The sequence below is a fragment of the Strongylocentrotus purpuratus genome, unplaced genomic scaffold, assembly GCF_000002235.5.
Source record: "Strongylocentrotus purpuratus isolate Spur 01 unplaced genomic scaffold, Spur_5.0 spur5_scaffold_14, whole genome shotgun sequence".
Taxonomy (NCBI): Eukaryota; Metazoa; Echinodermata; class Echinoidea; order Camarodonta; family Strongylocentrotidae; genus Strongylocentrotus; species Strongylocentrotus purpuratus.
In genome coordinates, this window is record NW_022145599.1 from 32,685,167 (window position 1) to 32,710,081 (window position 24,915).

A 24,915-nucleotide genomic window follows, 5' to 3' on the forward strand; every position below is an offset into this window, starting at 1 on the left:
TTCTAATCCTGCTGGCAGGGAAGACGCTCTGTTTCTCACAGCTTTTGCGCTCAGTCGTCGAGGAGATCGTTGTCACTGGGGCGTTTCGAATATTCAGGAGCTTGGTGCTCGTCGAGGGAGTCATTGCGGTTGGCAACTTTGTAGTTTCCATGTTTTTCCACCGGACGGCGAAATCGTAGAACGGTAAGTATTTACTCTTTTATCAACACGACAAATAAAATGCCCTGAAATAATTGCATTAGTCAGTATTAAAGTGGGTGCCCCGGCCCCCACCTCCCGATCTTTTCTCTAGATTTATCATGAAAAGAGAAGGAGGGGACGGAGAAGGACGAAGAGGGAGAAAAGAGGAAAAAGATGATGACGTAGAAGAAGCAGAAGAACAACAAGAAGAAAGAGAACAAGAACAAGAACAAGGAGAACAATAATCCCCGGGAGGGGGAGGGGGGGGGGGGGGGGGTTACGAAGATTTGGTTTGTACGGGGTGTGCCGCTCAAGCCTCGAAACCCTACCCCTTTTTTAAGGGTCATTTGGAGGATTTTTCTCGAAATAAAGGCACACTTTTCACAATTTTTGGGTGTTTGCCAAGCAAAAACCTGAAATATATATTTTTTAATTTCGACAAAGTGGACCCATGTTTAGTGATATTTTTGTTTTTAAATGGGACCCGTCTTTTGGGATTTGTGTGCGTGAAAAAGTGACCCATGAGAGCGGCACACCCCCGTTTGACTTAATATGTGAGTACCACCCCCACCCCCGCCGGGACAAGAACAAGAAGGAAAAGAAGTACAAGAGGAAGACGACGATGATGATGATGATGAAGATGATGATGAAGATGATGAAGGAAAAAAAGAAGGGCAAGAAGAAGAAAAACAAGGAAAAATTTGAGGGGGAGAATGAGAAGAAGAAGAAGGTGATGACTGATGCAAAAGAAGATCAAAGAAGAAAACAGAAGGTAAAACAAAAAGGGAAAATAGCCTACAACGACGAAATAGATTTTTTCGTTGAGGTAGTAGTAATAGAGGCCGGAGAAGACGAAACGATGTTTTAAACAAGTTGAGAAGTTCAAGGCCTCTTTGAAAACCTCACCATGAATGTGACTGCCAAACTAGGAACATTAAAAGATTTGCATCTCGTACTCACTGTACATATAGCTTGATACCACATTGATTGTTTTACGCCCCTTTCACGAGATGGAGAAAATAAAACAAAACAAAACAAACAACAATAATAATTTTCCCCGGTAACTGAATTGCTATCATCTTGTTCATTTAATTGTGGATAGATTTATGTAGAATTCAATCAATTCATTTTCCCCTTGGAAACGGTTTTGAATTTCCCTTTGAAAGCTAGGAATAAGTCGTTTTTGTTCCATTTTCTACCCTGTTCTTTATTCTTCATATAACTGGGTCAGGTAAGAAGGTCTTGGAATGCCAGTTCAGTTCATGTTGATATGTGATTGGATCTTGATTTCAAATGTGCTTGCTGACATGAAAGGAACATTCCATGTTACCGTATATGATTATTATTGGCTCGGCTTGAACCATCACCCTCCCTTTTATCCCGATTTCTAGTGTATAAGTCTCCTTTAGTTGGCCTACTCAGAAAAATGTGCTATCAAAATAAAGTAACATTCTTCTTCAGTCAAAACACTCTAAAAATAGCTGGGTAAACTTTTACCTACGTTTTGTTTAAAAAAGGGGAGCATGAATGTTAGTTTGGTATGTAACCCAATATTTGGTAACACGTACTGTACACCAGGTTGTGTACAATTTTACTCAACAAACATGCACATTCCATCTTTTTGCTTTAGTTATAGGAATGCAATGTGAAGAAATGTTCAACTGTATAGAAATTGATTCTGAAGTACATTCATTCATTATAATATTTTAAAAACATGATAAAAGATATTTCCATTAAAAGGAGAAAACAAATGACGGGATACCACAATTTATTTCCGAGGCTTATTTCAGTCAAATCAGGCGCCTTGAGAGTTCGTGCGAAAACCACGCACTTTTTAAGTTCAAAGAAGATCTGGATCATCCCTGTCCTAAATACCAGAATGGCCGCCCCCGCCCCCACCCCCTAAAAATATCACCCTCTTCACCTACAAATTGACCGGCCCCCTAAATGTAATTCATTGTAGAAAGTGTTGTATTTATACTCATCAGGACATTAACAAAGGTGAACATCTTAAGAACAAAAATCTAAACAACTTGAAGACACTTTTGTATCCACCCTCCATTCAACTTACTTATAATTATAATTATTTAGACATGTTTTGATTTGCCCAGTTCTGTTTGACCATAATCAGTGCGCTCACTTAATGTTTTTTTCTTCTAGCTATTTTCAAAAGAGTTAAAACATTTTTTGACTTTGTATTTTTCACGAAAAACTAAACAAAACACTTTGACATGTCAGCACTTTCAACTAAACGAATTGATTTCTTCTAAGAATTAGGTCAAACCCCATGCACCCTCCAATTTCAATAGTCAAAGGGGTGAAGTGTCACGTCTTATAATATTTGGAAATCCATCTTGCAAACTACAGAAAACAGATGCTACAGCACTAGGTTAACGCTTGATATACACCCATTTATCAAGTAGCCACCTATAATGTCAAAGTAGGTCACAAACTTGATCTAATTTCCAGATAAAAAAAACATACGTGAATCTGTATAGTTTAGAGTATTTCTCAGGGTTATTCTCATTATTCTACAAGATGTGTTTCTCGGTTAATAACTTGACCCGACTTAATTCTTTCGAATGCTGAGCAATGTGGGGAATAGTTTTATTTCAACTTAATACAACCTCGGCCTTATTCGAATCTAGCCTTTAATTTCCGTCGCTGACTATCGAAATTTATATTTTGATCTTACAAAAATGTCGACATATTTGATGAAATGTCGTTATTAACGCTTTGACAACTAAATTTCTCGTTTGCATAAGCGATAATCCTTCATAATAACTACTTTAGGGATATAATAGATGGTGCTTCATGATTTTAAACCTAGTTTATGACACAACCATGACGGCAAAGACTTTCCATAAAACAAAACTAAGGCAGTTTTAATAGCCATGTCTATCACATATTGTGCGCGAGTGCTCTCAGTGACGTAATACGTATCGATATATATGAGATATAATATTCACGCAATGAAATTGCCCTAAACTAGATTTCTCAAAACAGCTTGGGTAAAAATTATGGTTTTATCAATAGTTTTTGTTTTTTGAAACTATTTCCTTGACGTTTTGTGTCAGAGGTCAAGCCACAGGAGGACATTCTTGGATTAAATTTGATTTAAGTTTTTATTAAATATCATGATCTGGTTTCTGAATCAGAGGCCTATTTAAAATTCAGGTGTGCGTACTTTATTCACACCAAAAATTAAATATTTTGCCGGCGATTTTTTTTTGTTGCTTTTCTTTTAGCTCATAGTTTCAGAATGTACCGGAAAATGTGATACATTTTGTTGAAGTTAAGTTGATGTTGTCGCTGCTGTTGTCATTGTTGTTGCCATCGGTGTTGTTATGGCTGCTTGCCAGAGGTCTTTTTCTGAATTGCGCCTTTTTTTTCCTTGTTCCGCCCCTGCCCTATTTATTTCAAATAATAAGAATCTTCCTCAATTGCTAAGTTCACACGGCCCAAATTCGAAACTATTTTTTGGGTTGTTTTTGTTTTTGTTTGGGGGGGGGGGGGATGTTGCCTTCCAAGATTTACAAAAGCTTAAACTTCATGGTATGATTACCCCCAACTTATGAAAACTCCAGCAGAAATACCATTGCATTAATGTTTGTTTGTATGAATGAACGTATGCCAAGTTTCGTCGAATTGTTGGGCGCACATAACTCTTCTTCCATATTCATTGGTATAGCGTTTTATAACTGGAAATCTAGCATTGATCTCTTTCTTTAAAGATCTTTTTTTTTCTTTAACCCTTCCGAATGCCTCGAGGTTAATTCAATCAGCTCTCGACCTGCATGGCAGGTTAAATCTCAACCCTAGATAATTGAAAATCATGACTTCTGCAGCGGGATTCTTTAAGTCACATGACAGCTGAAAAACGGGAGAACTCGATGAAAGAAGGATTGCAAATGGTGGGAAAATCCCATTTGATGCAGCAAGTCAAAAACGCTTTATTTAACATCGCGTAAATTGTTATCCCTTTTATGATACGTGCTCTCTTAACGTACACGAGTCTATGCTCACAATAGTGGATTCCACTCTCAAGCAGGCCCGTAGCCAGAGTTTGATGTTTTTTTTTTGGGGGGGGGAGGGGGGGGGGGCACATATTGTAATCGATCGAGGTAAACAAAAAAGGGGTCTAAAAAAGTTCAACCGTTCTCGGAAAATGTTTTGGGGCACGTGCCCCCAACCCCCCGTGCCCCCCGTGGCTACGTGCCTGCTCTCAAGAGAGTATTTAACCGCTACTTGCGAGCGGATTGTGATATTATAGAGTGGATTCAACTTTGGAGGAAAGGAAGCGATCCCCCGAAAAATATTCAAAAAATGTGGATTTCCAATTCCCTTGAATTTGTTTAAACAGAAAACATGGAGCAGAGCTAAAAGTACGTACAACAATGTTGCACGCACCGGTCAACTGCAAAAATTCAGAAAAATTAGAATTATTGAAATATTTCTTGTCATTATTTACCTGTTATAGATATGATTATAGAAACAAGACATCGGATTTTTATTGAACGATCAATAAACGGTAAAAGAAAAGTTCATCTTAATAACAATGACAAGCTTTAGACAGAATTTACAAGTACATGTAGCTTCAAGATCCAATACGAGTAATAATATAGTTTTTACAAAACGTATCTACGAATAGGAAAACAAAATATTGGAGCCAGCTTTTCTATCAGGAATTACATATCAGAGAATCCATCACAGATAAGAATTTTTATTTTCATAGTGTATCCATCTTCGGCTCTCAAGACTTATTCACCTATTCGCATATCCAAAGATTTTGTATAGGGCACATTTTGCAAACAAATTACATTAGCTTATAAAGCTCACTACGCCCAGCAGTGGTCCGTGGCATTTGAATTTGGCTACCCTAGAAAAATGTAGTCCGAGTATCGATTTATAAAATCAAGTTCTAGAACCTTCGCCAAAGGGTCAACATTTTCCTAAAATTTCCATCAACTAAAAAGAAGAAGAAGAAAAAAAAAAAAAAAAAAAAAAGGATTTCCCTAGTTTGCCAAATTCACCCCCCCCCCTCCAAAAAAAAAAGGAAAGCGGTGCTCGTATTTTTCAAATATGCGGACAGGAAATTGAATACATTTGTCAGACAAACGGGACCGACACGAGACCGACTACAGACCGAAAGGAAAATTGCAGAACCGTCTCAAGGGCCCTAAATCGGTGGGTCCAAACTCCAAACAGTTAGAGTCGGTTTTGCGGTGTGTCGAGGGTCTAACCTAATTTTCGAGGGGAGTTTGGGTGAGCGGTGGTGATTGATTAGTTGGCACATGATCATATTCAATGCGAGGGGGCACCGTGGTATATTGATGAAGGCTCTTGACTCACATACGTAAGGTCATTGGTTCGACCCTCGCGTGGTGCATATAGTTCCCTGGACAAGGCGTTTTACCCTCATGATGTAATCCCTCTCTACCTGGCCCAGTTGTAAAAAGGGGTATCTGGCGATGTTGGGGGTAATTGCGTGTCCTGCATGAAGAACAGTACTGATGGACTATATACCCTGGGTATAATAAGACCCTGTTATAGGAAAGGAAATGTGTATGTTCTAGATGATATAAAAACTTGAGCATTGTAACGGACATCTTTGGTACTGGTGTGACTGATCTCTTTATTAATAAAGGCATATCAGAAAAATACAGACCTCATATTAATTTTATCTCTAGTAACGAATTAAATTCTAGTTTATAAACGTATCGTCTGGCTGGTTGTGGTGATGCAGCAGGCTGCGGGTGGATGTTTCGTTTAGGCCGGCCGCGGCCGGACGACCTATTTGTGACAAAGCTTTCTGACGCTCCATTCGGGAGGCTGCGGCAGGGGCTGCGGCCGGCGCATACATGCGGATATCTTCGGTATAAGTGGTCAAAGAAAGCAGTGTTTTGCATTGAATATAGATAAAGGTAGGAATACTTTTCGTTGTAAAGAAATAAGAATTAAACGCGAAGTTTCTTTCAATACAAATAATCGGCCAGATGTCAAGCAGAGTCAAATTAGATTGGATTAAGAATCACCTGATCATTCATTTTTGCCCGAATCAGGCAAAAGTTGGAATGACAAATGTATATTACCCCCACCCAATGACTTCTCATACTTGACTTAGTCATCATGTTGAGGTCCTATTTGTCTTATTTATAATCGCAGAAGGGAAGCTGGGTAGTGAATTACATATAAACTATGACTTTTGACCTACATGGGTGGCTTTTTCTGGGCGCGGGGGGGGGGGGGGTTGGGTGAGGAGACCAGAGTTTGAAGGTTGATCAAACGTACTATGCGAATGATGGTAGATTCATCTCTACTATCTTACAAAAGTTGCGATACTCTACGATGTAGCCAATATTTCAAACTCTCGGATGTCACGAATGCAGATTTTTCTACGTACTACTACGAAACGCTACGGAATACCGCCATATCGTCCGCCGGTTATACACTTCAAGGATTCTTGAAATTTGATTTAAGGGTATATCCCTTTCAAAATCAATCTCTAAGCTTTAAATGTTTTATTTTGTAGATAAGATAAACTCATTCTGATCTCGTATGGAAACATTAACCTTTGAACCGATTAGGGATCCCAAGGCGATAATTATTGCCTCGTGGTCAACTTACAACACTTGTCGAACTCCTAAATTTACTTGACATCAACCTAAAACGCAAGCAAGCACAATCATATCTAAAACCCTAACTCATACAATGATCTTTTCTTGACGAAATAAATATAAGATCACATCTAAATGGACTTTAAAAATCAAGTTGATCTTATTGTTTTTCTTCATTAAATCGCTATTGTGAAAGTCTTATGCCGTATGAAAACAACACTTCAGAAAAAGAAAACAACGAAAGTTGGGTATAGGATTAATTAATTGATGAAGAACTGGAAAATACTGCACACTTAAAGGTAGAGACTAGTTCTGGCCGTGCGATTGCATTGTGAAAGGAACGTTGTAGAATAAATCAGAAAAGGGTGATCATCTAGCATATATATGTATTGGTGTGCACTGCAAGGTTCTGGAATCATCAAAATGATACGAAATTTGACCAAGTCTTAGTAAAGTGACAAGCACTGTACAAAAAAAAATGTATATGGAACTACGTTATATCAATCCAGTCCGGATATATATAATAATTTACCAAATATATCAATGAGTAGGCGGTTTCCTGGCAAGATTTGTATCATCAGGTATCAGTCAAAACATATTCTTTCGCATGATTGGTAATAATAGCTTCCGTTTCATTTTTTGAGAGGGTGGGAGGGGGGGGGGGGCGTTTCCAAAACTGGTCTATACCTTTAAATCTATGTTGCCTTCATATTGAATCGTTTACCTGCAAGAACTTACCTGGGAGAGAGCTGACATGAATGTAGTCTGCATGTGGCCTTACAGAGGTCACAATCAGAACGTGCCTATGACTCTGATCCCAATATTAGCCGATATCAGCAGGACTTCTGTTGCCATGCCAACTACAGATTCAGCTATCCAAATAATAAGGGGAGGGGTGTTGAATGTTTCCATCGGGATGGTTCCTGCCTGCTCCTAACTTGTTTGCATTGTCTACTATAGGCGGGATACAATACAACCATAAAAATAAGATATTGCATGTGCTGGATAGGTTGATGTTACAGTTGTATTAAGTAGATTTTTATCCTCTTACTTTTAACCGACTAAAATGAAATGAATCTGATTAATTCTTTCAAAATGTTGCTATTCTTATTTATTTATTCATCTTAGTTTCTATTTCTATTTCTTTCTTTGTTCTACTTTCTTATTCCACTTTGCGGATAAGCAGACATTATCCTCTTTTTAGAGCTATTTAAGGGAGCAATGGACCTACCATGGATCTCGAAAAATAGTTTAATGGTTTTAATCAAACATTACACAATTGTATTTGTGCTTAAATGGAAGACATAATGACCATCGATCTTTGACATTAATTTCATTGTCTTTGTTGAAGCCTGGTACCATACACTATTTACCTTTATCACTTGATATATTTCCCCCAATTGTCATAACTTCGATCCTTCTTTACAATGCCTTTAGCATGTCTAAATAGATTAAGAATTATCTAGGTACGTATTGAACACCTGGGTCACGAGAGAAAACTGTAGATGAAAGGCACTGTTTTTATATTTTACGAACCGAGTTATGTACGTACTCTTTACTAAATCTGGCTACAAACTTTTAATTCTAAATCAAGTGAATTATCCACTAACAAAGTTGATTACCATTAAAAATGATCAAACCAAACATTTATTCTTTCCCAACAGATACCAGTAAATTCTGCTTCATCTTGTTAAGGACGAACCCGTCATGGATCGATTTGTGCCAAGCTTATTAGCGGTTCTTTGTCTGATCGTCTCTCTTCAGTGCTCAACGGCCCGCCGCCGAGGACCCTACCAAGGTGAAAATAATGATGGATGCTGATAATGAAGACGACGACGACAGTGACGATGATGATGGTCATAATGATGATGATGAATAGGACGACGACGACAATGATGATAGATATGACGATGATGATGATGATGGTGATAGTAGCAGTGGTGATGGTAGTGGAGATGATGGTGTTCGCGATGATGAAGATGATGATGGTAGTGATAATGGTGATAATGATGGTTGTTGTTGTTGGTGGTGGGGTGTTGCTGATGAGTTGTTGTTGTTGGTGATGTTGATGGTGTTGGTAGTGGTCATGGTGGTGTTGATTTGATGGTAATGATGGTGATGACGATGATGAATATGATGATGAAGATTATGATGAAGATGATAAAAACTATAATAGTATTGATGATGTGGACGATGATCATTATGGAAATGATTGTAAATATATTTTTTACTACCATTACTGTTACCGGTTTTACTGTTACCATTTGTTTATGTCATTATCCTTGTAACAGCACTAATGTTTTTTGGCAAGACATTAATCTACATTTTACACACTCTACCCAGGTGAGGTAAATGGGTATCCAGAAGTACGAAATTTCTTGAATGCTAGAGCGCCTTTTCATGATAGCTCGGCTAAAGCCGGGGAAATAATTATGATTGCAGGGCCCTCAGGGAGAACAGTATCAATTAATTATGATGACACTACCCTGGATAAACAAGAAATATTATTATCATTATTATTATTATCACCTTTATCGCAGAAACAACAAATTGTGGATTCCAGAGAGCAGACCTGGCTCCTGAGTTAATGATCACCGGAGGCCGCATAGCCCAAGCGGGAGAATGGCCGTGGCAGGTGGCTTTGCTGTACGAAGATTCCTTTCTCTGCGGCGGACAACTTATCGTAGAGGACTGGGTCTTGACTGCATCGCATTGCATGTAAGTAGCGCATGCAGCCGTAGAGCGTTAATTCTTCTTTCCGTATACCGGCTGCATACGCAGCGTCATTTCCATTGCGCTGTTTAGTAGGACCAGGGTCTTTGGTATACAGTCAGGCACATAATGCATAATTATGACAGTCCTATACTAGCATTCGCCAGGCACAGATGCAAGTCAATGGCGCAGGGATGCGATGGCTTAGCGCAAGGTTTGGGATTTAACAACAAAATTTACGTAGACGGAACATATATATAGCGCATGTAACCGTCGACGTATTGTTCTTATTTCCTTTTACTGACTGTACTGGGGGCGTCACTTCCACCGCGCTACTTAGTATAGGACATTCAGACAGAAAATGCACAGCACAGGCCAAAAACTATTCCACAGGCACACACTTATTTCACAGGCACAGACGAAAGTCAGTGGCACAGGGATGCGACGGTTTAGCACAAAGTCATCAATCTGAGATGGATTGAAACCCATGATCTATAGTTTGACTGGCTTACGAGAGTCGATAGTCGCTCTTTGTTGACTAAAACCACCTCCCTTCCTCAAGTTCTTTTGTCCGTTGCACACAAGGCGTCACTTCAGTTGCCTAATCATCTGCGTTATATATATCTGAGAAGGCATGTAACACATGCGCTATGCAGATGTTAGAAACATTGTTTGCACTGTACATGATATCACTCCCACATGACGTGGCAAAGACCAAGGGGGCGTTTCACAAAACTTGTCATCAATTACAAATTACATGTTGTGTTATAAGCTACTGAAATCCTTGCTTCTGATTGGTTATCAGCAGAATTGTCACTGATTTTTGTCATTTGTCAGTGAAAAGAGCTTTGTAAAACGGGTCCCGGAACATGCAATCACTGACGCAGACCTACGCCAATGCATGCAGGTGACGCATCGTGTACTACGGATTTGACTTATTTCTCTTTTCATATCCTTATCCCTGAAGCACCCACTTGAACAACCCAATGGGACACAGTATCATGATGGGTAGCATCCACCTCAACAACTTCACCGATGGGAGATACACGCAGGTCAAGGATGTCCTTGAAATCTTTCCTCATCCGAACTACTCTACGCTCATCAGCGACTTTGATCTCGCCCTCCTGCACCTAGCGGAACCTTTCGAGCTGACAGACTATGTCCAGACCATCTGCCTTGCCAAGGAAGGCATGGAAGAGATCTATGAACCTGGTACAGCCATGTGGGTGTCCGGATGGGGCGCCAAACAAGATATGGGTAAGAACAGAATTCCTTTAGACTGTGAAGCGTTGTCAAGTAAGATACGGTTACTATAGCTATAGGCGGACGGAGTACGTTGTCAAAAAATTCGCCATGTGGATTTGAATCGTATTTATATAACTCCGACTGTGAGACTGATCTTGATATCTTAAAGCCTATCTGTACTAGTTTGGCCAGGGGGATTATAACTCCCTGCAAGGTCACTGACAAGTGGTTATCTCATCAAATCAGCTCTCAATTAACATAAGAAAAAGGGGATCACGGGGGACCAACAGGCACCGACTAGGCATTGTTTGCTATATAGAGGGCGCAAGTACCTATAAGTAGTGCAGTGGGGCTTTAAACTTTTCTCCCTCTTAAAATTCTCTTAATTTGAAATTGTATAGGTGTTAATATGTTGTGTTAAATTGCTATTGAGACACTACTTGTTGTTCAGGTTTCTATGAATTTCGATTGCTATCATACTTTATGTCAATTATGATGATTTGAAATGGAAGTAAAATGTTTTGTGCCTGGGCGTATGTTGATATTTGTTTGTGATAAATAACAACCCAGCATGAGCCAAAATATTTTGGCGTGGTCATCGACCAACTATCGAGCTGATCCCATACATGTTCAATCAAATATCACCAGGGTTCTTATAGCTTCTCTTTCTCTGTACGTTTGTAATGCGTACTTTGTTTTGTTCTTGTTTTTCTTATACAAATCGAAAGGTATACATTTTTTATTCCGTAACGGGGTTCCATCTATCAATTTCATCCTTCATTGGGAACTTGTACACATGCCAAGACTTTTCTTCGAATAACGATAGGCTTCCAATCCTGCTGGGTTTATAAAAGATCAACGACCCAGGTCGATTGAATATCAGATGCAAGCGCGGTAAATAATACCACCTGCTTGAATTAGCTTCAAAAGGATCATGATTTGGCAAGGTATATGTTGATATTAGGCGGGACTGCACTACCTGTAGCTACTTGCGCCCTCTATATAGCAAACAATGCCTAAGCGGTACCCGTTGGTCCCCCATGATCTCCTTTTTCTTATGTTAATTGAGAGCTGATTTGATGTGACTGATAACCACCGGTCAGTGACCATGCGGGGAGGTCTAACCCCTCCTGGCCAAACTAGTGCAGACAGGCTTTATGTCCCATTCGATTATCGAGCATGATAGAATGATTAATAAAAGCATAGTTACATGTAATTGTCATTCGTATTTCGTCGCATTCCAGCTTTGGTGTGGCTATCAAGTATCAAGTTACAATCAACCTTTGACATGCCCTTAGTTTAGAACAAGATTAGGGTTGTATGCAACGTCTCGTTCACGTACCGTCTGCAAAGCAAAAAAACTGAAGTAAAAATGTTTATTTTTTCATTCACTTATTTAAAAATAATTATAAATGGTTATAAAATAAATTCTCAGAAGAGCAATGGTCCGAAGGTTGAACCTTGGGGACCCCACATGAGCTCATCAAGGAATTAGATGAAAACCACTTTGAATAATTAAACCTACTGCACTCTGTTCACGGGGCAGTGTTAAAACATATATACGTGACAGTTATAAGAATAAAATCCTTGAATAAGAAAATTTATTAGAATTGATATGAAATTGACTCAGCCTACATTGGACTACACACTTCTAGTATGGCTGTTTGGTCCTCGCACTCAAGTTATTTCTGGTCATATTTGAAGAGAAACCCTTTTCAGGAAACATTTCTCTCATGACTTTCTACCAAACTGACATGAAAAAATGACAAAGCCTTTAATATCTCATTTGTAATTGGTCACCTTTTTCCAGAATCTGGCTCTTCTTTAAACGTCAGTTGTGCCTTCCTTTCCTTATGCTCCACAGGTGGACTTCCTAAAACCTTGCATGAAGTGGAGATTCCTATGGTAGACCATGAGCAATGTCGGGTCATGTACATAGGTGAAGATAATATCACACCCAACATGATCTGTGCTGCACCTGTAGAAGGAGGGAAAGGACCATGTGGTGTAAGTATGATCATTAATGTATTCCCTTGACCTTTACCGGTCGATGATATAGAATCGCATGAATACATTACAACCATTTACCCTATTCTCTTAAAACACGATCGCAACTGCTTTCGAGAAATCAACCTATAAAGGCAATTTCAATATCCGTGTGCGTCACTTATTTAAAATGTGCGAACATGCCAATGATTTCTATGGAACATAAGATGTGTCCAATATATAACTCTACATCATGAATAGATGAGAGGTACATACACATTTTAAAGTTGGATGACATTAATTACAACAACAAGATCGTAACAACGAGTACATGCATGGGACAACATGAAACATTTCGACTTGTATTTCACCATCATAACACACAAGTAAGGAAACTTTGAATTGTATGAACTTTATTGCGATGGGGGAGGACCCTGTATATAAACACTGTGTTTACTTTTGACGATAGTTTGAATCATATTTCCTGTTTTGTTTGTATTGAAATACAAGATTTCAAAATCGGTTGCCAGTATGTCTACAAGATGTCTTACTGATATGTGGGTCATTGGCGCAACCAGGATTCTATGGGTCGGGGGGGGGGGGTACATCTGAAAAAGTGTGCTATGATTTTGATTTTCAAAGGAATATTCATGTCTGAATATTCTTTGACAAAAGCAAGAAAAAACTCCAATCTTCCGCAGAAGAGGAGGCACGCAATTTTGCCCCCCCCCCTCCACCGGGAAAAGGGGGGGGGGGATGCGTCCCATATGTCTCCCCCTTTAATCCATCATTGTACGTTCCTATGGAAATGTTGAAGGCGAATGAGAGGTATTGTGTGGAACAGTGCCTCAAAGTCCCCATGGGTTTGACATACGTGCTGTGAACCAATTCAGTAACTCGACCTCCAAGTTCATGACTATTTTCCGGTAATTTTAACATTGGCGCAGCAGCGGGAAGCAAAGGGGCTAAGGGATCGTTTAACAATGTTAAATCTGAGATACACGGCCCTACATGCTATCAGTGTCTGTGATATGGTGTAATATTGAAGCCCTAAAAAATTGCGCTTCAAAATGATCAAGAAGTGCCTCAAAAAAGTAAAAAATCTTTGAGTGACCGGTTTTACCATACTCGTTTTCCCCAATAGACTGTAGTGTTTTGAAAACCGTCAGGCGAACGGTTTTCAAAATTTGTAATTCCAATCATAAATATCTTGATAATCAGACAGGCGATCGGCTTGTAAAAGTCATGGGGGTCCTGACTGACCTAAAGGTTTATAATTATCATTGCATCATGAGCTAAATCCAGAATTTTGTTTCAGAATCTGAGACAAAGTTACCGGATCCCTTTAACGGTGCATCGAATAACGAGGGTTAATAAGTTGAAAAAGAGATAAACAGAGGGAGAAAAGAAAGTAGAGAGAGGAACGGGAACCCAAACTCGTCCCAAACTCGTCCACGCCCTCTCCACCCCCCCCCCCCCCCGTCGACATGACATCATTGTCACTGAATACATTAAATCCAATCTTGATACCAGACTACTCTAGAAGAAAAGAGAAGAAGCTGAAAAGTTTGAATGAAGTCATACCAAAAAATAAATAGATAAGGTCATGAATTTTTGACAGAACTAATCACTATGGGTACGGGCTTTTAAAATGGGCTGAATTGGGACGTTTCTGTGATATAGGGGTGGACAACTTTCCGAATACGGAAAAGGCCTATTACAAATCGTCTCTCAATTCATTTTTTCCCTCCTTGCTTTTCAAAATATCGTTTAGTCAATAACGCCATTTTGGGTCAGTTTAACTTAATTAAGTTAAGAAATCCTAGTTCCTGAAAAAACCTTATGCGTATTACATGCTTATACTGCTATTTCTATCAGTCACGACCATTATCACTATGTCAATGATGATGATTATCAATATTACCGACATTATTGTTAATATTGTTATCATCTTTTTCATTAGGTCGTGCTGCACCTATTGATGATATTCTTCAAAATTCATAATCATATGATTATCTTTTATAGTAATAATGTAATGGTTTTGTCTTTTATTATTTTTCCTTCTTCTTCTTCTTCCTCTTAATGTTTTTATCATCATTATTATCATCTTTATTATCATTTTATTACTATTATCATTTTCCTCATCATTATCATTATTATTATTATAATTATCATCATCGTCATCATCATAATCATCATTAGAATAGTCGCTAGTACTGCTATTATTTGGAGTATATAATACATACGCTCTAGATGAGATGGTGGGGGAAATCTGATTAGCCGACATTGATGGCACTGTCCACCTTGTACGTTTTTCGGTGATTGTTTTTAAAGCTTTCGGAGTGCAAAGAAATTACCCTTTAGATATGATTTTCGTTGCCAGGGGGACAGTGGAGGACCTCTTGTGTTAAAGAGAGGTGATCAATGGTGGCTAGCCGGGACTGTACTGGGTGGTAATGGATGCGGCAGCCCAGACTTTCCAAACGTTTTCCAGAACGTCATCGCTTACCAGGAATGGATTGAACCGATTTTCAGTAACCGTCTCCCCGAAGCCCGTAAGTACCTATAGGGTTAACACCCTCCCCTTTTTTATGAAAAAGGAATGACCTATGAAGGTAATCATGATATCAACAAATATTATACTACATATACTTTGGCGAGATTTTTCTCCGCGATCAATGCCAGGCAATAATGGGTCGTTCACATAATTATGACGCTTTTGACCGCCGCAGTTTCTCGCGTCATGTGCAAACGGACCTAAACACGAATTACTTTCTCCAACTCCTGACCAGCCACTCACTTAACCCTAATCATAAGCCAAATCCTAACCTTAAACCCGGTCGCAAACTAGGAGTACACTCTATTTTTGATTTGATATTTTCAGGTGAAAGTGTCGACTGAGCAAATATCGGACCATCTGCATGTCTCAATTTGTTGCTACATATTTAATATGACTTCTTAAAACACACCAATGTAATCCACTTCAATATGAGTATCCTTAACCTTTCCAAGTACGAGACGGATAGACGTGTAGGTAAATAATTAGATTTCAATTATGAAGTTCAGCCTCCTTTAGATCAAATCCACGAATCCGATACATCTACAGAATATTGAATGGAAGGGTTTAAGACGTTTGAAGGTATCTTAATAATCGAGTGGTTTAATCAATCGATTATAAATTACGAAGGTCGTCGGTTCGAGCCCCGGCACGACACGTATGTCCTTGAGCAAGGCACTTTATCTACATTGCTCCTCTCCACCCAGATGTCAATCGGATACCTAGTAAGATGCGAACGTCATCGTGGTTGTGCGCGTCCGTGAAGAAGGCAATCAGCTGGAATATTCCCCAGGGAGAGGAGAATGTACACTTTAATTTGTAGAATAGCAATTGAATTAAGTGACCGGGGTAATAATAATACTGTAAGTGCAGTGGTCAGTAAATTGTGCTTTTTAAGAAACTGGTATTACAAGTATTGTTAATAATAATTGATTAAATAATACTATTTATTTCTATACATATTTATCTGTTAATGTAGACATATCTAGTCAATTTTTTTTCACATTTAGGCATTCATTTAGTTATTGATTATTGATTGATTGAATTGTCTCTTCTAATTCTTGCCAGAAACAACACGTTGCCGGGATGATCAGTTTAGCTGCAAGGAGGGTTGGTGCATTGATTACTGGAGACGATGTAACGTGCGTGAAGACTGTATGCTCTCCACCGATGAACTCTACTGTGGTAAGTACGGGGGAGTTATAGCCCTTCGTCCAATTGGTCCTATATCGCAGTGGTTCCTTGTCCAATAATTTCCCTTCGACCCTTTCTTACGCCCTATTGACCATACGCCGAGACAGACCTACGTCATATTTGGTCCTAGATGCCACTAGTCCGATAGGCCTATGCCCCATTGTAAGTTAGTCCAATTCGTCTTACGTTCCTTGTTGTGCGTCACATTGGTCGAACATCCCGATAGCTTTAGGCTGGCTTCCTCCCATGTGTCCTCATTCCATCTGGTCTTATTGGTCCAACAAGCATTAGGTCTTACATCTCATAGTTCGTACGTCACATTGATTCTATGTCCGATCGGTCTTACAACCCACTGTTCTTCATCCTACACCAAATTCAAACCATTCTTTCTATATCCCATACTTCACATATATAATCTGTCTAAGAACTCTAGGTAGGCCTGACACTGGTCTTGCGATCCACTGTTCTTGTTTCCTACTGGTCGTATGAGCCACTTTTCACATTCCAGTACGTCCCACTGATCTTACATCCACTTCGTCTTACAACCCATAGTTCCCACATCTGTGCTCCTCCGTAGGTAATGGAAACTGTTTCCCCTAAATTCCACTGGTCCTACGTCCCTTTGGTTCTACAAATTCTTATTTAAAAAAAAGTAACCATCGTTCCTGCATCTCTTTGTTCATACATGTGTTTATTTTCATAACCTAGTGTTTTTACATATTTGGTAGATTGAACTATTGAAATAGTAATCAAACGATGAGAACTGAAGTTACATGACGAAGTGCCCTGCCGACTGTAATTTAGTATTTTTTAAGTTCGACGATGTAGGCCTACATTGGGAAAAACAGATTTTTTTAAAACTTTATAAAAGATTTACAGAAAAAATCGTCACGCACGGACTGGATTATATCCTGATGGTATTGACAAATAAATTTATCTTGCGGACACTGATACCATTTCAGGAAAATCTTAAGCAAATACCGACAATTAGTTCTGTAAAAACTGTTATGCCATCCGTTTCCTAAAGCAAAGCTTTTCACTCTCCATCTATGTAACATCATTTCATTTACAATAGAGGAAGAACTGAAGCTGTTTGACATGCATTTTCTCCGTCGGCTGAGCTACAAGAGCATCATAAGGAATTTTACAGTGGAAAATTCTCTCGAGTGCGCCAAGGCATGCGTCAGGACGAGAAAGCCGATGAAATGTGGAGCTTTCGACACGGTTGTTGGGCTGAACGACACTCGGAATTGCTCGCTGGGTGTTGAAGCATACTCTATCAAGGAATTAACTCATGAAGAAGCCGAGGAGGCCGGGGTATCCCACTTCACCTACAGATTCTACCCAGGTAAGTTGTGATGCCCTTCTTTCGTGAACTGTAGGCCTGGGGGTGTTTCACAAAGATCCTAATTTGAAATTATCTCCAAGTTGGACTTAACAATTATGGAAAGCCGTAATCATCTTTGAAAATATTTTGTAAAGTCATTTTGAAAGTCATAAAATGTTGATTCAAATCACTTTTATTTTCTATTATCAAGGAGATGTTATGTTCCTTGATGTGAATTTATAAAAAGTCTTAAATACTTAAATTTTCACTTTGAATATACTTCATTTAAGGCTACAAATGGCTCTCCATAATTGTTAAGTCCAACTTAGAGTTAAGTTCGACTTAGGATCTTTGTGAAACACCCCCAGGTCATATGCCTATAAACGACATACCTTTACTATATATGCCTGTTGTACACACGAGGCGCCATTTTGATGGCGACATTACCTACGTAGGCCCAAATAATGCCTGTTACGACTGACGACAATTAGGCGTAGTTAGATTCTATGAATATGAGCCTGGAGACCAATCCCGATCTTGATAAGGTGGGACCCAGACTTGTTTGATAAATTTTTCGGGTTCTGAAAATAAATTCAAAATAATAGAAAAACCTCAGTGGTTTGGTAAACTATAAATTTAGATGCGCTATTGATTCTTCCCTTTTTTATGATTCGCCTACAGAAGTCGGAGAGGACGAGATAACATATCACATCGGGATGCTCATTTCACCGAGCACCACTCGCAACTCCGACCAAGTCAAATTCGTCTGGAACCTCAACCTGGATGCCCCCGACTCCAACACCATCGTCTTTACCGTCATGAGTGTGAAGTCGTGGACAGAAGACTGCAGTAAACTTGGAAAGAGGGGCATGCTGATTGTAAAACCAGCAAAAAGTAGGAAGCGAAAGAAGAACAGGGAAAGGGCTGCTGAGGAACCCGACAGCATTAACACATGTCTGTCAGAGCTCACGAAAGGCGACAAGTTGCGATTCCATAGTCTTAAGGCTAAAGTGGTCTTCTACACTACCCATCTTCGTAAATATGCGCTCACTCTCGAGTATGAACCAGGTAAAAGGCTACCTTCTTTCTCGCTTTATCCTCTTTTGCGTTCCCTGTCATGGTCGCGTAGCACGACCTCAACTACTAGCGAAAAATCACCTCAATGGCAATTTCAAGACACCGTTGTACATTCCATAGAAATCATGTTCAGATTAAGTTGAGTTCTGTTCATGCGATTGCATTGCGAAAGAAATGTAGTGGAATCGATCACAAAAGGTTGATCATCTGATCTAGCATAATAAGTATTGGTGTGTACTGCAGGGTTCTGGAATTATCAAAAATGATAAGAAATTTGACCCAGTCTTGGTAAAGTTACAAGCACTGTACACAAGAAGATGTATATGCTACACGAACACATGGCATATAAATCCGTTCCGATTCTTATGATGCATATTTAGAATATTAAAGCATTGGAAGAGCAACATTTTTTAGGGAACATTTTTTATCTGATGTTCTACCACACTTGCATAATACAATGATAACGCTCACAAATTATGTTTCGCCTCTTCCCAGAGCTCAACCTTTTCTTTAAACACGACATTGTCATGTTTTACACATTTCATATTGGTGATGCACAATGCTACTGAAATTGCCTTTGGATGATTTTCCGAAAGAAGATGCGACTGTGTTCTTTCATAATCGTTATAAAATTACGTCTTTCTTCTAATCGCATGTTCTCTTTACGGTGATGGATTACGGTGGATTTCCCACATTATTATGGTGGTGGTGATTATTTTATCTGACTGTTAAGAAAGCATACATGCTTGTTAGTAAGCAACCAGACGGCCGACGGTTTTAGGTCCTCTCCGAGGGACCTGGTAATGAGGATTAATGCCTTACCAAAGGACACTAGCGCATCGACTTGATTTCGAACCCGGATCACCCCTTCATTTATAACTCTCTATTTATCTTTCTCCCATTCTCTTGTTCAATTCCTCTTGACCTCTTCATGGTCTTGGCTATTTCTTCTCGTTGACCTCTGATTATCGTCGTATTTCTCTTTTTTCAATGGTTGCTTTTTTTCCATTCGTTTGAATTGCCCCTCTAAAGTAGGCTTAAAATTCTCTCTTTTTCATTACATCTACTACGTAAATTAATATTGTATTAAATCAGATTTCAAGGTATTCTTATTTCTGTTTCTCTTTTTCAGTTCGTCACACTCCTCTATCTCTTGTTCACATAATATTATCGTACTCTAGCTGCCCTCGTCTACCTCCCGTATTCAACACTTTCTCCCCTCTCTTTATATCTCTTTCTCTCTTCCTCTTGATTCTCTTAAAATAATGTATTCCTTAAATGTAAATGCAATTCATTCTTTACGATGTTCTAAGTATTTCCACCTCGCTATCTTCACATTTTCTTTCGATACCTCTGCCTCAATATCATTACTCACTCTGTTTCTATTTTCAAAATTTTATTTTCACAATATTCCCTCATCGAATAGGTGCCCTTCATTCATTTCGTACACTATTTCCATAGGATACTATGATTTTGTAAACGTAGATTTCATTTTCAGAATATCATTTTAGATGAACTGGGGGTGTTTCACAAAACTTATCATCAATGACAAATGACAGTTTTTGTTATAAGCTAGTGAAATCCTTGCTCCTGATTGGTTATCAGCAGATTTGTCACTTGATTTTTGTCATTTGTCATTGAAAAAAGGCTTTGTGAAACACCCCTCCCTCCCCTGATCTCATCAATTGTCCAGGTCTGAGAGATCAGATACAACAGTAACTGTTTATTTTATTGTCAATTTTTGTAGCGGATTGTGACTTTACAACGTAGCCTTTTATTTTCCTAATGAAATGTTTTGTTGGTATTGTCTGATGACATAATGATGTTCTGTATCATTAATTTCCAGAATACAACTGCACTAAGACGATAATGTCCCCAGGTACCCTAAAGTCCCCGAAGTACCCCGGTAAATACCCACCTTCTCTTGAGTGCAGGTGGCACTACAAGGCGTTGCCCGGAAACGTCATCAATGTTCAGATGCGCGATTTCATGGTCGAGAAGGTACCCGATTGCGAGTTTGACTACGTACAGGTAAGACAATACTTCCGAAGGGCAGAGTCGCAGCCTGGAAATTTCGGGGGGGGGGGGGGGGGGTAAGGGTTCACCATTTCTTGTGGAAGAGGAGAGTACCGGATGGATGTCTTTTGTGGCAAAGCACGTTACATCATACAATCTCATTTAATATTCCGCAAGAGAATGTAGCGACCGAGGACACATTTGCATTTTGACTATTATTATTTGACATTTTAATTCATTACAGAGCTGTAATATGTAGTGTTACAAATTACACGAGAACAGAACGATTGTCTTTTTTAAGGGGTATTTTTGACATTTTTGTGGGGCACCTGGGGGAGGGGGTCACTGTTGGGAACCCACGCCCACCCCTTTGCTATGCCAGTTCCAACGGATGTACGACACTCGCTCCTGTAACAGTTGTTCCCCAGAAATTCTCTACACTAACCGAATACTTAACTTGAAACAATTCCACCCGGAAAAGTGTGATATAGGCTTCCTATAACATAAATTAGTATAAATAATCAGTTATTACTTTATCAAACGAATATTTTTTTTAATGTTATTACAATTTCCCTTTCGATTCCCCAAAATTAAATTAACACCCTCCCAAGCCTCTGTTTATATGGAGTAGTAAGAGTTGTCCTCTTTTGAGTCATTTCATGCCAGTTCTACTGTGCCAGACGAGGCCGATAAACAAGATCCATCCAATGTTAGGAACTGCTTGGTACTGGGATGGAATTGTCGATAATCTCTATTTCACTCATTATTCAATTTTTAGATATTTGATGGGAATACGACGGAGGCTACTCAGTTGACCGAGAAACGATGTGGCTTTGAATGGACAGACATTATCACGTCAACCAGTAATCAAATCCTCGTAGTTTTCGTCTCAGATTCTGAGGTCATGAAGACGGGCTTCAATGCTCTAGTCACATTCGAACGAAGTAAGTAAACACACATACACGTGTACAGTGACATCCAGCATTTATACAGTGGCGAATCAAATACTTAGTAATCTCTGACCGAGAGCCGGCAAAAAGTTCTAACATTATTTGAGAGAAAAGTCCTTCAGATTTGGCAGCATTTTTTTCGGCAGGGGGGGGGGGGGGTGTATAGCCGGGGCCACAGTTCTTTGTTTGTTGTTATAAAGTGTACTAAACATAATGTCATAGTAAAGTTTGTCTGGGGACTGGTTGCCTACCCCCCCCCCCCATCCTCTCGAGTCGCGTTGGAGTCGGCGTACCCCGTTGCCATTTTGCTGACCATGGCATACCTAAGATCGTTTTCTGCAAAACCTATCTGCCAAGGACTCCGGCAAATTCTTTTCTTGATTCAGTCAATTAAGGCTTCATAATTATAATCGAATTAATTTGTATAGATGGCCCCTAATTGGTTAACAGTAGGGGCGTTGCTCTTTTATACTGTACCTGTGTTCAAGTTTGTCGTCAGTCACCTAGTTTCCTGAGCTGGATTAAATTACCGCACTTCTATATCAGTGTAGAGTTCATTCAGCTCCGTCAATCCTCAGTTGATCAAATGCTTGATCTAATTCACACCTTCCGTTTCAGTTCAGTTCAGTTCAGTTCAGTTTATTTTATTCAAAACCACACAAAGCATGATATAATCTGTTACATAAAAAAGAGACTGGTACATCAATCAACATATTCTAACTTGATTACATCGTAAATCGTAATGCTAAATTTCCTGAACTTTTGTCACTTACTTGTTTTCAGGCACCGGCTCAAGACGGAGAGGCCAGCGACTGACTGCAGGCGACACGGGCGACTCTGTGAAGGACTCGAACTTCGTGTTTTATAGCCTTTGGGGGACAGCCGCTTTTGCTTTCGTTGTAATCACTATATTGGGCATTGTATGCTACATGTTGAAGAAACGCCTGAATGCAGCAAACGCCCTGGTTAGTACCTTCAAGAGGAACAACATCGTCTTCGATTCTCACTGAAAGCGTGAAGTCACAGGCTTATACTCTTGAAGGTGGACTAGTTTAAAACTTTGTTTAACTTGGTCCACTTGATGTATGGAGCGCCAAGTGTAAAGATCTTTATTCTATACAATTACTGTTGTCGTATTTTACCAAAATAAACGAAAAATATTCTGTCATAAAATAAAAATTATACCGGTAAATTAATTTCATATTGAAATGAATTTTGTTTCTTCATCTAGTTACAGAACTATTGTATTTTTTTAAAATTAGGGAATAGGGAGTTTTACACTTAGCGCTCCATAAATCAGTATACTAAGTCTACACCCTTAAACCTGGAACTGACTTTAGTACGCCTATAATCGGTAGCTCGCGAAGTGAATGGCTAAAATCTGCCGCTGTCAATAAATTGTTTAAGTAAATCAGAATATTGTTTCTATAATCCAAGTTTACCTTCAATTATGTGTTATAGTTTGCACAAAGAGTGCATACGTTACATTTTGGTCCTGATAACAATTTATGAGAGTTTCTCGAATGGTAAGAATTATTTGAATTTGTATTGTAGAAATGTTTGAATTTCAAATGTCACGAATTCAAATAATTCCTGCCAACCTACAGACCCTCAAGAATGTCATCCTCATCGTTCATGGTTATTCTATATGTCATTTAACTTGCCTACGGCAAAGGATGTGATTTTGATGTTGATACTTGTACGCACAAGAATTTTATTTGCCGTTTCGAAATAGTTACGTTAAAAGATAGTGTAATAAAAATGAAAATTGGATGTAGAAATTATAATGAAAAGAGAAATGTTTCTATAGCAAAGGACAACTATTAGACCTATTACCCTACAGTAATATTTTCAAAATTTCCATTAACCACCCCCCCCCCCCATTCTCCCCCGGAATTACTGATATTTAGCAAATTAGTTAACATTTTGTGTCGCCCAAACTGTGGATTGTTGTGTTAAAGTACGAGATCCGAATATTTTGTATATAACATTTTCATATTTTGTACATTTTGTATATTATTCACAATATCCCCATTTAAAACATTTTTCTGTGAAGTAAAACATCAAAAAGAATTTTGCGAACATTAAAAATCCTACTTTTTTATGAATTTCTGCGGGAATACACATTTCAATGCCTTTGATGTTAAGGCAAACAGCTATGAAAATGCATTTACTCTGCATTTCCTATTCTTGCATATATATTCTTACTACTATTTATGCTAGCAGTAGCATGTATAAGATCAGTAAATGTAATATTATATCAGAGCTGAAAATGCCAATATATTTGTTACTCAATAATTACCCTTTTTGAAGTGCATGTTCCTAGACAAGTTTATTTCATATTACTTAAATCGCATATCATTTGCAGCTTTAAGATCCTCAAAAGAACATCAGGCTCGCTAATATGTTTTTTTTTTAATCTATCCTTTTCATCGGTAAGGCCTACCTTTGAATTGCTAAATAAACTTGTATAAATGTTTGGTTTCGGTGTTATAACAGCATGTGTGTTACCACGCCACGGTATCCATTTCAAAATTGGTTCAGCTCAAACACGTCTATGCACTTTTTGATATTTTATCCTTTGTAATTAAGATGTTCATGAAATGTAGAAATTAAAGTTCTTACACAGGTTATATCTGTACACCCTTTTGCTGAACGTCAAGGAATTTATAGTTCTCTTGATGGTCTTCACTGTATTTCATAACTTTTTTAAAACATGTTTAATGAGAATTTTTTCTCTCATTCTCTACTTTTGGTGGGGGTACGAGAAGGGAGTACAAAGCCACGTGCCCCTAAAAGCTAGTTATACAGAGATCCATCTATTTTTATCAATCTTGCTTCCTCCGCAACGGAGAAAGAAAATTCGATAAGAATAAGAGGAATAATCCGTATTTAAACCGAGAGAAGAAAGTGAGCCAGAGAGAGAAAGAGAGAGAGAAAAAAAAAAGAGGAAGAGAGAGAGAGAGAGAGAGAGAGAGAGAGAGAGAAAGAGAGGGGAGGGGGACATGAACAGACGGAGTAAAACAGGTTTCTTTGTACTTAGAGAGGGAGAAC

General features: G+C 38.9%; 1 protein-coding gene across 1 annotated transcript; it reads left to right on the plus strand.

The window, feature by feature from the left end:
* On the plus strand, positions 1–24,502 carry LOC100890793. The gene is made up of 12 exons (XM_030984775.1): positions 1–183; positions 8,462–8,595; positions 9,338–9,515; positions 10,477–10,766; positions 12,619–12,761; positions 15,124–15,295; positions 16,366–16,482; positions 17,567–17,839; positions 18,500–18,886; positions 20,742–20,926; positions 21,690–21,855; positions 22,645–24,502. Exons 2-12 carry the CDS (start codon positions 8,505–8,507, stop codon positions 22,869–22,871), a joined length of 2,229 nt encoding a protein of 742 aa, XP_030840635.1. The 5' UTR covers positions 1–183; positions 8,462–8,504; the 3' UTR covers positions 22,872–24,502.
* Positions 24,503–24,915: the final 413 nt, after the last annotated feature.